General features: G+C 38.6%; 1 protein-coding gene across 1 annotated transcript in view; it reads left to right on the plus strand.

Moving 5' to 3' along the window:
* The window catches only part of PLCH2 (phospholipase C eta 2), a 126,437-nt gene that overhangs the window by 71,681 nt on the left and 41,026 nt on the right, over positions 1-13,730 (plus strand). Inside the window, exons 7-9 of the mRNA XM_075520539.1 lie at positions 9,003-9,149; positions 9,515-9,758; positions 10,314-10,443. Coding sequence (XP_075376654.1) covers positions 9,003-9,149; positions 9,515-9,758; positions 10,314-10,443 — 521 coding nt within the window. The remainder of the gene's footprint in view (positions 1-9,002; positions 9,150-9,514; positions 9,759-10,313; positions 10,444-13,730) is intronic.

Genomic DNA, 13,730 nt, shown 5'->3' on the forward strand with positions numbered 1-13,730 from the left:
GTTGGTGTTGAAGAGCAAGTAGAGCCCTCAGCAGGAGTGGGACTTACAAATCTGTTAGTAACCAAATAAGTAAGAGTACCTCTATGTAGGAATTGCTGTCAGAAGGAGGAAGCGGCATGGAGAAGCCAACAGCTGTAAATTGGCATAATGTCTTGGTGGATGCTTAGCAGCTAGTAGGAAAAAGAATGTCATCGGGAGGCCTTTCTGTCCAGAAATGGATTCATCTACATGCCGTCTTGCCTCATGGCCCTGTCAGTGTCCATCATGTGTCTTCTTTAAAATGTTGAACTGAAACCCACCCAATCCTCAAAAATAGGCACATAGGTACGTGACATAGAATAAAAAGGATTTTGTTGGGATTTTAATATTCTAAATCTGGACAGGGGAGGAGGCCTAAATTTACTGTGAAACTGCTCTGTAACAACCTGAGAAATACTACTGGATTTTGGAAATCGCCGATTATTGTTTTTTCCTGATAATATTTTTATGCTATTACATTAAAAATGTGTACTACAGAATCTTGATCTCTACTAAGGCCTGCGGTGCTTGTATTCAATTCTGAAGCTGCCCTTTGTCTCAGATATGGATGCCTCAAAAACTCCCTTGCTTCAAAATAAGTTCTCAGTGGCCCGTCTGGCTGAAGAGTTTTTCTGGGTTGGTGGCAGCATCGTAGCTTCTCCAAGATGGAAAATCGGCCATATTGGTAAGATGCAGGCTGAATACCTGCCACTTAATTGAACAAGATGGTATCATCTTGAAAGCTTTCATGTTTAAATCTTATTTAGTGACAACTTTGTCTAGCAGTATTGTGGGGGAGTGGAAAAGAAGGAAGAACTTGAGACACAGCCCTAGTCCTATGTTAATTTTGCATGGTTGCTAGTACAGTTCTTTTGGTCTTCAAGAAACTCTCAGTTAAAATTTCATTATTGATTTCTTTACATTCTTCTGGAAAAGCAAATGCGAAGTTGTACATTTTGATATGTGCAGACCTTTTGAAATTTTCTATTGCATAGATAGACTCTATCTCCCCCTCCATTCCCACAGTAAGATAGGTTTGCTGTCTGCCAGAATTTGTACACCTCTTAACTCTTTAATTTTTCATGCAATATGTGTAGTTTTCAGTCTTTGAAATGAGCATTTAGAAGTATCTCTCTTGTCTTCTTCCATAGTAGGTCACTGGGCTCTTGAGAGGTTTTTTTCTGAATACTGATATACAATAGCAAAATCCTTAAGCTTCACTAGCTATCTGCGAAGGGTTCCTTTTTGCTTCATAGCAGCTTTTCTTTTAAATAGGTGATAAAACCAGCAAACCTAGTTGGAAATGGCTAGAGAAATGCGATGTTTCCTGTTCTAGTAAATGCATTTTAATAGCAGTCTTCCTGAGCCACTCATGGCCAGTAAGGAAATCTGCAGTGACCTTGACCAGAGCCACCTGTGGCCTTGGAAGCACTTTTTTCTCCTACTTGTCTGTCAGCTTTGCCAATCAAAGATATTTTGTAACAAGAAAATTGGAGGTATAGATGGCTTAGAAACTAATGGGAATTTTTGCAGAGGTCCAGAAATGCCATCCTACTCTGCTTCTGCATTTCCCTGGATCCAGATGGCTGATGGAGAGCTGACAGACTGACCTTGAATTAAGCACCCTAATTTCCACAGGATTAAGAGCATCTCTTCTCCCATTAACATCTTATTTATTAGGGGTTGTATGCTTTAAAGATGGGTTTAGTCTTGCATTCTCTCTTGTGTGCAGCAAACACTGTCCCATCCATTGCTGGCAGAATTATACAGAAATTTTCTTTTTCAAAGGTACTCTAAGATTTTTTTTTGCCAATGAGAAGAATAGTAGAGAGTCCCGAAATTTAGTGAGGCTTGGGTCAGTGAGAGCAAATAAGGGGGAGAAAGTTATTGCACTAGTAGTAAGATGGTTGGTTTAAAAGGTTGTAGGCTGTAGGTATGCAGAATGAAAAAAGTGAAGATTAATGAAGTTGGATGTGGTCTGTTTTTAATTGGATCCCATAATGACTCAAATCAGCCTGCTGTACCTGGTCTATAAACACTGTGGACAGAAAATACCTTAAGTTAACTCTTGATCATGCCACTCACTGCATGAACGTCTCCTTTTCTGGTTTTTGGTTTTTATGGTTCTGGGTGTTTGGGATTTTTGTTTGTTTTTGGGGTTGGGGTTGTCTTATTGTTGTTGGTTGGGGTTTTTTATGTGGTTTGGGGGTTTTCTCTGTGTGTGTGTGAAGTAAAATTCACCCAATAAGAATAGTCCAGTTTTTATGTAAGAGAAAACTGAACAAATATCTCCCTCAATGAGTTCATGTTATAAGGAAAAGACTGTACTTTAAATACGTAAAAGAAAGAATAAATAAATATAAAATAAACAAATAAGTAAAGTTGAAAGACAAAAGTAAATAAAAATGGTTTGCTCCATTATGAACCACAGGATGCTAGATTCTCTATGTAACAGAAGTTGGTTTTAATTGCAGTTCATTTGATTCATAAGGCAATATGTCAAGTAGGAATTACTACTAATGTATTCCATTAGCGTAGGTGCCTGTATAAGGAACAAAGCCAGGTTGCTGTAGCCAAGCGTTAATGTTAAAGCTTCTATGATAAGACCGTTACTTGAGTGAATGTCTTCAGGGTCAGAAGTGACATTCTGGGAGCTTTTATTATGAGAGTGGTATGATGAACTGTCAGGGAGATTCCTCAAGCTCACAGAAATCAGTTGTACAGTTCATATGCAGAATTCTCAAAATATCTTCTAATTCCAAGACTTTTCAGCTGAACAGAATTCCCACCACCCTGTACTGGATATGTTATAAATATATTACATATATTATTTTTTTATATTGTTATATTTATATATTCATTTTTTAAAAGATTTGATGCCTCCTGTCTAAACTGAAACTGATATTCCTGGCAGGAATAGTTGGAGCCAGTCAGTTCTTTGGTCTACCTATTGATGAACCAGTTATAGCTGCAACACCATTTCCAGTGAGACTTTTAAAAAACTAACAATTATTATCTCTTCAATGGATTTGCAGTGCTGAATGTATGACAAGTGTGGGAGTCCTCTGTTTGCATATGGGAAAGCTGTTTTGGTTTGGTAATATTTTAAGGGAACAGCTTGCCCTTATAGTCCACATGTACTGGAGGGGTTTCTCTAGGCTCACAAACATGTTGCATCTTCTGGAGGCCCTGAAGAGAAATAAGCTCCTGAAATCTATTTTCCTCTCCTTATAGTATTTAGAAGAGCGGTTGTTTTAAGCATGCAATCAAGATGCATCTTGTCAGAATCTGTTAACAGGGCAGAACTCAGCAGAGTTGTGTCTTATGAGGAGCGGCGGAGGGAACTGGGCTTGTTCAGCCTGGAGACAAGGAGGCTGAGGGGAGACCTCATCGCTCTCTACAACTGCCTGACAGGAGGCTGTAGAGAGGTGGGGTCGGTCTCTTCTCCCAGGTAACAAGTGGTAGGGCGAGAGGAAATGGCCTCAAGTTGCGCCAGGGGAGGTTTAGACTGGATATTAGGAAATTTTACTTCACTGAAAGGGTTGTCCAGCATTGGAACAGGCTGCCCAGGGAAGTGGTTGAGTCACCATCCCTGGAGGTGTTTAAAGGACGTTTGGATGAGGTGCTTAGGGACATGGTGTAGTGGTGGGCTTGGTAGTGTTAGGTTTACGGTTGGACTTGATGATCTTAAAGGTCTTTTCCAACCTATACGATTCTGTGATTCTGTGTGGTGCTGGCCTTCTGACAGAAAGGACTGGCTAGGGCCAAAGCTGTATGACATAACCTGGAGCCTTATTGAACTTCGGATGTGAATCTTCTGACAAAGCTGGTCCATGTATAAAAATACTCAGTGACTCAATCCTTCTAACTTCTTTTCATCCTCACATGCTAAAATACTCCCACTCCTTCACACATTTACATCAACCCAGAAACTCCTAAAAGACAATAATGCTACTGCACCACAAATAATTAATTAACAGACGTTAGAACATCTTGCTAACAATAAGCATGAAATTGGGCTCTTTTTCTTTCTTGTATCAGGACAAAGTGTAGGGATTGATGATTTGTGTAGTTCTGTTATTTATTGTTACTTTAAAACTTTTTATAGTGAGTATAAATGTTACTATGAAAAATCACTTTGAGTCTTTTCGCTGTGTCAGTCTAGTGTTGCTTTCTAAGAACACAAGAACTAAGTGTTCTATGTTTCTGTTTCCTGCTCTGCTGTGACATTGCTTTTTGCCGCAGTACAGAGATCCATCTTCTCTCCATGACTGTATTTTGTCCAGATGCAAACTGAGGCAACTCATTAGATCAAAAGAGAGCTGAACCTCAACTGAATTCTGCAAAAAGGTACTATCGAAGTGCAAAATATTTTTAACCAAGAAGAAAACTTCAGCCTTAACTGAAGATAGTTAGGAGCCATTTCTTCCAAAAAATGATTCATTGCAAGACTGAGGGATTTTTGTTTGAAGTATAGAAATGGATCTTTAAAGAAGGTATCTGAACAATGGTAAGGAGAAGCAGTTATACTTGTCTTCTCATCAGTATGCTATTCTCATTTACATGCTGTGAAAGACTTCAGAAAAAAAGATTTTATTTTTTGTTTGATATAAGTACCACTATGACTTTTCCTTTTCCCCTGCAAATTTTTCTGCCCGTCTCTCTAGTGCTCTCAACTTTCAGTCATGCAGACAGGTTAGGGTGTATGTTTTGGTGTACATACATATGTAGAGATGCGGAGGTGCACTGTTTCTCCTCTCCATCTCAGTCTCCTGGTCTTTGTGTAGCTACCCCTAGCTAACACCTCTGCATTACCTTAAAGGTTTTCCTTCCTGTCGTGTTGGTAGGATCCAGAAAAGCTGCTGTTGTTCTCCTGACACAAGAAGGAAGACATTTCTTGTGCTTTCCTTTCCTTGTGTCACCAAAACCAAAAAGATAATAACAGATACTTAGAACAGGTATTCGGTATGGTCTGACCATTCAGTTGCCAGGTACACTGAATAGAACTGAACTCAGGTTTGGGACCAGCAACATTAACTGCAATTGTGCATTGAATCGCCAAAGAACAGGCCAGTGTCTAGATCGGCTGGAACTGGCAGCCGAGCGGCTGCTGAGGTACTGTATACTCTGCGTAGGTTTGGGTGAGCAATCCTGCAACAGAAATGAACAGCTGCATTAAAAAAGCTGTCCAAGGATGCTTATTAAAATTTTAACAGCCAAGGAGTATATTCTAACTTCACGTAAAAGCAAAGTAAATGTGTGTGGCATAAAATGTACTTTTATTTTGGTGCTTCTTTATTATTTTCTGCTTTGTAACAGGTGCGGTCTTTGATACTTTTCTCCTTTCTGCTCTTCTCATTTCTTCAAATAAAATTATTTACCGCAATAACTTCCAAAGAGGAAGTTGGAATCATGATGTGGTTTGAAGTCTGTGTGATTAGTGCTAATAGAAATTTTATTAGCAATTTTGACCAAAAAAAATTGTTCCAAAAACCTGTAAACCTTGTGAAATTAAAATAAGTTCAAGCTTTCCGTAGTTGTTATCTCACAGTAGCTTTGAGAAGTGTTTATCTTTCTTCTGAATTGGAATGAAAGCAGATATTGAAAAGATTGTAGTGTCTGGGAAATGGTTGAGCCAAGTTTGAATCCACTTTGGATCTGATGTTGCAGTGAATTCCAGTAGGGCTTCTGAGCTGTAGCACAGCTCTTGTTTTTATGACTAATACCTGCTGACCACATTGATTTCATCTAAGGGCATCTGTGATTGAAGCCAAGGGATCAGCTTTAAGAAATAAAATGTTACATGGTGGATTATCTTGTTCTTAATTTAACACCTTCTCTCCGTAAATATTTTATTAATGTAAACAATGTACTCTACAGAATTGTGGGTTTGAATTTAAATTTTATTTTATTATTAGTAATCTGCTTTCAGATTGATCTATTTTGTTGAACCTTCTTTTCCTGAATAAATTAATTGAATTTGTCTGAATATGAGCTCTAAAGCACAGGAATGTCAATGATTTTTTCCATTTCTTTTTACTCTGCCTTGCTTCTCTTGGGTGTTTTTGCTTTTGCCTGAGAGGTAGACTTGAATCACCCCAAAGAATTGTGTGGGCTTTGATGCATTTTGGAATACGTGGAATGAGTGTTTTGGTTTGGGCACTGTTTCATCTATAATTTGTATGTACAGACTGATAAGAGAGGAGCCTGACCTCAGAAGTTTCTTGTATTTCTTTATCAGTCTGTACTCACTAGAATATGTATTATATGTATTAGTTTTCATTCTTCCATCCAGAATCTGTGTAGTAATTTACACTTCTCATCTATAGGTCTGAAAAAAATATATAAATACATTGGACATGGTAATAGTTTCAATTTTACTTAAACAGACTAGGCAGAAAAGGCACAGGAAAATTAAGTCACAGGCTGTGGTCTGTCATTATGGGAAACAAATGGGAGACCTGGCAGAAAATGAGAGTCTGCATTCATTCCTGGGACACAGCCAGTCGCTAACAGTTTGCATTAATGTTGTCAAGCTCAGTTCCTTGCAATAGCTGGATTTCGAAAGCATGTCTCCTATTTGGGAAGGCATAGGCATGGCCCCAGCCTTGCTCCAGGGGCTTCAAATGCACGAGCCTCAGTTTAACAGCAGTTCCCAAGGGAAGGGGGGGAGCCCTGCCAAGACAGAGCAGAGCTCTTTGAGGGAGCTTCTTCTAAGGCTGGTTTCTTTGAAGGCCACTGGCTGCACTGTCTGTAATGCTGCCAAATCCCCGGGAGGGGAACATGTTTTAAGGGCCCAGAGACAAAGTACAATATAGGTGAAAGGCGTTCTAGGAGAATGGGGGTTTCAGTGATTTGGAAGAAGAAAAATCTGTTAGGTTCTTGCTACAACATCTAGAAGCAAATCTGTAGGATCAGTGACTTAATCCGTAGAAGCAATGGGAGGAAAAGCTGATACTCCATCTCAACTTTCTAGAATCACTGTTTCCAGAATTTACTATTTTCTTTGGCCTGGATGGCAAGTAAAAGCGTGATGCAAACAGCAGACTTGCAATGCCTTTGTGATGGCTCTGTATGTAATGAAAATGGGCATTCTTGCTTCTGGAGAGAAGTAAATGTTTGGGCTATAAAGCTTTCTCATGGTTTGCAGAAGTCCTAGTGTTGTTCTGTCACTCTGAAAATGTTGTATTTTTACTGAAGTAGCTTCAAAATAATATTGCTGATAAATTCAGCTTAGCTTTGCCTCAGACCTCTTCTCTTGTGAAAGATCAAAAATTTTCTTTACAAATCTGGTTTCCTTTTTGCAGCCATATTGTGATACCTTGGTGTTAACAAGCAAGTTAGGAATATTGTCTGAATTTCCTTGTGCTTATTCTAGAAACTGATAGTAGTTTGATTTAGAGTGTGATCAGAAGGTGAATATTATTAGCTCAGCTAAATCCCCGAAAATAAGTGTGCTCCTAGTAGTTCTATTATGCTCTGCTTATTAGTCTGTTTTTAATATGCTTTGTGTTTCATCAGTCATGGGTATTGGCAAATGGTGACTAAACGTTTATGAATTAGGACTGAATGCTAAAATATAATTATATAGATCCACTAGGCATTTTAGGTCCTAATCTTGTAACTGCTTTGATAGGCAGAGGTATTTTTCTGAGTTTGCTTTATTAGGATTGTTCGCATGCTGGGAGCAGCTTATCTGGGTAAGTACTTGTAGAATTGAGCTTCTGAACTTAAGGTGCTTATGTGAAAATTACAGGTCTTCCATAGCACCAGGTTATGGGCTACAAATCCAACTTTGTTAGCATCCCATGTTATTTCTAACTCATTTGTAAAGAACTGTATTATCTGATATTTTGGATCCACTTTAATGCAAATGTGGGGATTTCTTCATAGTATATGTTATAGGATAGAAAAAAATACTGATAGTTTTTTATTCATACTTACCCTTGTAGTATCTGAGTGCCTTACACAAAACATTGATCAGTGCAAATAATATGTGCTCAGTATTGTTCTTGCAGCTTCTTCCCAAGAAGAAAATTTTGGAATCTTTTTAAGCACAGCAAAATACTATTTCTATTAGACAAGGCAAATCAAAATAATGCCCCCTTCTACCTGTTAGGATTTTTGTTCGGCTATACATTTCCCTGACTGGTGTAGGTTAAAATTACTCTGTTGTTGACCCTAATGGTAGACCTCTTTATAAGAATGTAGCCTTTGAAGCTGGCTTCATCTTTGCAGTCACCCACTGGATTCTAATCACCTTCCTGCTGTTAATTTTTAAGGCAGTGAAAATGGTTTCACTCTTAAGTCGTTTGTATGGAAAAGCCTTTGAATTGTTTTTAGGGTTCCTAGAATACTTTTGATTGCCAAGTTGGGTAATTAAATTTTTTCTTTAATTGGATACTGGATAGGCAGAATGTGAACTAAACTGCTTCATAAGAAGCCATGGTACTTCTAAATGGTGATACTGCTAACAGGAACTCCAGAATTTACAAAGAGGAATGTCAAAAAACTTGTTGAAGTTATGCCACAAAGTTACTGGATGTTTAAGAGGCAAAAACGTGAGGCATAATGAAAATAACTCCTGATGTGGATTGAACTGTGCTAGTTTTTGCTGGCCAAGGATCTGAGCTTCCAGGTGAAATTTCATACTGTGTCCAGCAGAAGTTTTACATATTGTAGGAGCTCAAATTAGGCATTTGGGATGGTCTTAAGAAGGGCATGTACCTTGCGCCAATTCCAACAGATGTGCGTTTCATACCTATTAATACAGGAATGAGAACTTTCACATTTACAGATAAGTCCACAGTTCCCAAGAATCTTTCTGACTTTTTGATCTTCTAACCTGACCTCTTATATTAGACAGTACAGGAAATTTGACTTGAACTGTTAGTTGGGCAGCTGCTTGATATGTTTTCTTCCTGTAAAGGCAATTTTAAAGGGAGCAAAGTCTGACTTACTGATATCACTTTATTTTTCTCCAGTGGAAAGATGTATGAGTTCCATGCAAGCTGGTACCCAAATGATCAAACTCCGTGGCAGTTCCAAAGGGTTGGTGCGCTTCTATTACTTGGATGAGCACAAGTCATGTATTCGCTGGAGACCCTCTCGAAAGAATGAGAAAGCCAAAAGTGAGTGTCAACCACAGAACCTTTCTTCTGATTCCTCCTAGGGTCTTGCCCTCTTATAACAAACGGGCATGAAGGATTTGGTTCATTCACAGGTTTTCAAGAAGAATGTTGTACTTGAATTTAAAGGGCAGTACATGATTTTATGATTAATAGTTTATGAAGATTAAGTTGCTGTTGTTAGCTTGCAGGTTGCAGTAGTGTAGTATGTTGTAAATGAGTTGCAGACGAAACGTGTGAACTGGGGGACCTTGCAATGTGAGGTTTGAGCCCTTTCTCTACCAGATTTCTCTACAGGACAAGTGCATCCTGTCTGCCCTAGGGCATGCACACAGTCATTAATGAACTATGTGCTTTTGTCATTCTAGTTTCTATCGACTCTCTTCAGGAGGTTTGCGAGGGGAAGCAATCAGAGATCTTTCAGCGCTATGCCGATGGCAGTTTTGATCCCAACTGCTGCTTCAGCATCTACTATGGAGACCATATGGAATCTCTTGACCTGGTTTCTTCCAGTGGAGAGGAAGCACGCACCTGGATCACAGGGCTAAAATATCTGATGGCAGGGATCAGTGATGAAGACAGCCTCTCAAAACGCCAAAGGACCAGAGACCAATATCCTTCTTATACTATCTGAGAGTATTTCCCACTGGTGGAGAGCTATCAATAGCATAGGGATTCCTTTAAGTATTTGTTTTGCTAAAAGGAAGCACTAGGCTCGAAGCTTCAAAGCGGTTCCCATTGCACTCCCTGTTTCCAGAGACAGAGGCGATTCCTTGAAGAGGATTGTTCTGGGCAAGATTTGGAGATGAATGACTGGAGCGGAGTGAAAAACATACAGGTATATTCTTTCATCTGTTACTCCCTGTGTAAAGCTGTCCATTACACTTGGTTATACAGGACAAAGTGTGATGCAACGTTGCAATTCGCTCAGAAGTTATTTCTTCTGTGCTGTAGTATGGGTAAATAGCATGTGTTGCACGTTGAGCATAGCAAGTCTAGAAACTGTTACTGAAATAACATGAGTAGAATTATATTATATATTACCTTGAACTTTCTTTCATCCTCACCCTCATACACAATCTTTACTGACATGAAAAAAAATCATACGTACATAATGTTCAGTAATATCCCTTGATATTTCATGCTGTTCCTTAACTCCTGTTCAATGTGGTTGAAGCAGACATTTGATGAGGCAGATAAAAATGGTGACGGCAGTCTGAGTATTAGTGAAGTTCTCCAGCTAATGCACAAACTGAATGTGAACCTACCCCGACAAAAAGTCAAGCAAATGTTTAAGGTAAGAAATGAAAATGTGGGTTTTTTTCTAAAAGAACAAGGATTGAGCTGCTGGAGAATTAACATTAAACCTAATAGGAGAGATTGTAAATACTTCAGCAGCTGGTTTGTGTCCACTCTACTGAGAGATACTACACAGTCCATTTGGTAAATTGAAGAGAGCTCCAGAAACATGTCATAGGTAAATTGTTATTCATAGAAAAAGGCATTACACCAGGTACCTTCTGGTGTTATATAACATAAAGACACACAGAGTACAAAGATTGCTTTTTTGCTATACTTGTTGATCTGAAACTCAATCACGTTTCCTCCTTTGGTTATGTTCTCTCTAATAAATACTATCTAGTAAAGTATCCAATATCCCCCAATAACTGGTACTAATAAAATATCCAGTATGCAAACTTCCATATCTGTCATGTTTTTTGCACTGCTAAGAGCTATTTCTTTGACATTGTGTTCTACTGACCTTGACCCAATTTACTGGGCAACTGAACTATGGAGATGTGTATGCTTTCATAATCAAAATGTCTGTTATGTGAAGGACCTAAGCAGAAGTTGAACCAGTAGTTTTCAGCATAGTGAGGTACCGTGACTTCTGCACTACACTGAGTTAGAGACATCTCAACATAATTTTCCAGCAGCTCTGGTATTTTAAAGAATATTCTCTTGGAGAGGCTGTGAGAGATTGTTTTAGAGAGAACTAAATACTGGAATTTCAGTAGCACTGAAAGGGATCAAATACCTATCTAGAACGGCTTTCTAGACAGTCTAAATCTGTCCAAGGCATTGTGTGTAGCTGAATACATAAGTTTTGCTTAACTTAAGGTAGAGAAATGTTATAAATCCAATTTCACAAAACTGAAGTGGGAATAAGTGAATTACCTGAGGTCACACAAAGATCTGTGGCAAGGCAAAGGTAGTTCTGTTCTCTGTTGGTGCTTGAAGGCTGAGCCGTCTTTTATTCTAAGCATTTACTGAGGTTGTACAACTCCTGGGCAGTTTGCAATCAATTTAAGACTGATTAAAGATTTCTTAAGGTTCATGTCTTCATTTTCCAACGCTTTTCTTCTTGTTTTGAGGAATTTTTCCTGGTTTGATAAAGTACTTATGGAATGAAACTGCCTGGACACATATTTTTTCCTGTTGCTGTATGGCTAGAAGACCACTTTGAAACAAGTAGTCCTTTTGGTATTGCCGAAGTGTAAAAATTCCTTTTTTACTTTTAATCTTGCTTTTAATGCACTAGGACAAGAACATTAGAAACCTTCAGTCCTATGAAATAGAAACCTGAAATCATATCGGTCTTTTTGGAATCATTTTACTGATTCATGCTAGTGAATGACTGCTCTCATTTTGACATGATCTCTGCTAAGATGTAAAAATTAGGCTCTGTTTATCATTTAGGAGGGCTCTGTGCCATTCCTCTGAATTTAGTATTCCCTAGAGAATTACCTACCTGTATGTGAAATTGATCCATATACAAGGATGGTAAGAAGTGTAAACCCTAAGCTTCAAGGTTTAGATGGTGTTAAGAACCGTGAATGAAAAGTGCTTTCACTGGCAACAGCCAATAATTATAGAATTGTTCCATTGCTAAAGAATAGTAAAAATAAAAAGAAACAGTTAACTGAGGCTTTATGATACAGTTTATAAATATTGTGCAAATAAATGTTACTATGTCAACTCTTGTTCCTTAATAAACTGCCATAATGTTGCATAGCTCAGTGAGTCCTCTGTGCAGACCTCATGGAAACATGGTTTCCTGCACAGTATGGGTAGCTGTGTGTGGGATCAAGGAGGACTTAAGAATAGTGGCAGTCAGCATGACTTCTGATAAGTCAAGTACTTTAACATGAAACTGAACAACAATTGGATGTGTGCAATTGGATGGGTGATTTTGTATTCAGTTTGGACACAAAGCTGTCATTCTTGTATTGTAACTTATTCCTGAGAAGAGAAAGGGAGACAAAATTATCTCTTTCCTTGGTTAGAAACCAATGTAGCCACTGCATTTTGCCATGGACAGTCTTTATAGACCCACTTTATGGCCTCTGATTATGGCCTCTTAAATATAGCAGAAGAGTGTTAGAGAATAGTTTGGGGAAGGAGCATAACTTGGAAATTTTCTGACTGGTTTGACTGGGGAAAAGGTCGGCCTTGAAACCTTCCTTCTCTTCCATGGCTGCATGTATTTATTCTAATGCCGGTGGGTTGAAAATATTTTTAACTTAGGTCTCTTTCTGCTCTTTATTTTATCCTGCTGTCAGCTGATGCTGAAGCCTGCCTGGTTGCATCTTATGTGCCATGTAAATTCCTTTGTGGGTCTGCAATGGTAAAATATGCTCAAATGGAGCATGGAAAACAGGGTAACTCTGCAAACCACAGCAACTCAAGGTTATGGGGAGGGAAGGAGAGGCTATCAGAAAATTTCCAGTAATCAGCTGATACAGGTTATCCCAGTGTATGCATCAGGCTAATATTGTACACATCATTTGGGTGGGTTGTTCTTTAGGAGCAGAAAATCTTACCAAAAAGAGTTTGCAGCTAGGGGGGAAATTTAAACAGAAGTTTATAAGTAGAGTTAAAATACTTGAGCATTTTTTCTGTATGTTACTGAATGAAAGAGAAATAAGAGGTTTATAGCACACAGATGCCCCAGGAACCTGGGTGTTCATTTCTCTCAGGCTGCTCTGGCTATGCCAGCTCTCATTTTGATTACCATTTTCTGTTTCTGTTGCATAAAATTTATGTGGACCAGAATGAATTTTGAAAGTAGATTTGTCCATGCTGTTGCACACTATTGCATTATAACACCATAGACATTTCCAAATAGAAAAATAAATTTTTAAATGGAATGAAATGCTAGTCACCAGGAACTTGCAAATACCCTCTCCTTTGCTTTTGCTTTTGTTTGGGGAAGAAAAAAAGTCAGTTTGTTTCTTTCACTTCTGCAGGTGATAAATTATCCAGTTGATAGATTAAGACCCGCATGGTTATGACCCTAAACAATTTTACGTGAGGCTATTGCATTAAACAGCAGTTTGTGCAAAACAGATGTCTTCTGCCAACTGAAAGTTCTTTAAATTCCAAAAGTACTGGCTATTGGGATGAATGGTTGTAATCCAGTCTCTGCAAGAGTATGTGCTACTGTGTTAGGTCCTGGTTGTTTCCCTGCCCAAAATTGTTACCTCTAGGGTGCAGGCTGTACCTTATGAGAGTATTGGAGGTGAGGACTTTTCAGCTATTTTAATTTTTCTGATGCAATGTCTGGACAGAGTATGTACGTAC

The sequence above is a fragment of the Mycteria americana genome, chromosome 18, assembly GCF_035582795.1.
Source record: "Mycteria americana isolate JAX WOST 10 ecotype Jacksonville Zoo and Gardens chromosome 18, USCA_MyAme_1.0, whole genome shotgun sequence".
Taxonomy (NCBI): domain Eukaryota; kingdom Metazoa; phylum Chordata; class Aves; order Ciconiiformes; family Ciconiidae; genus Mycteria; species Mycteria americana.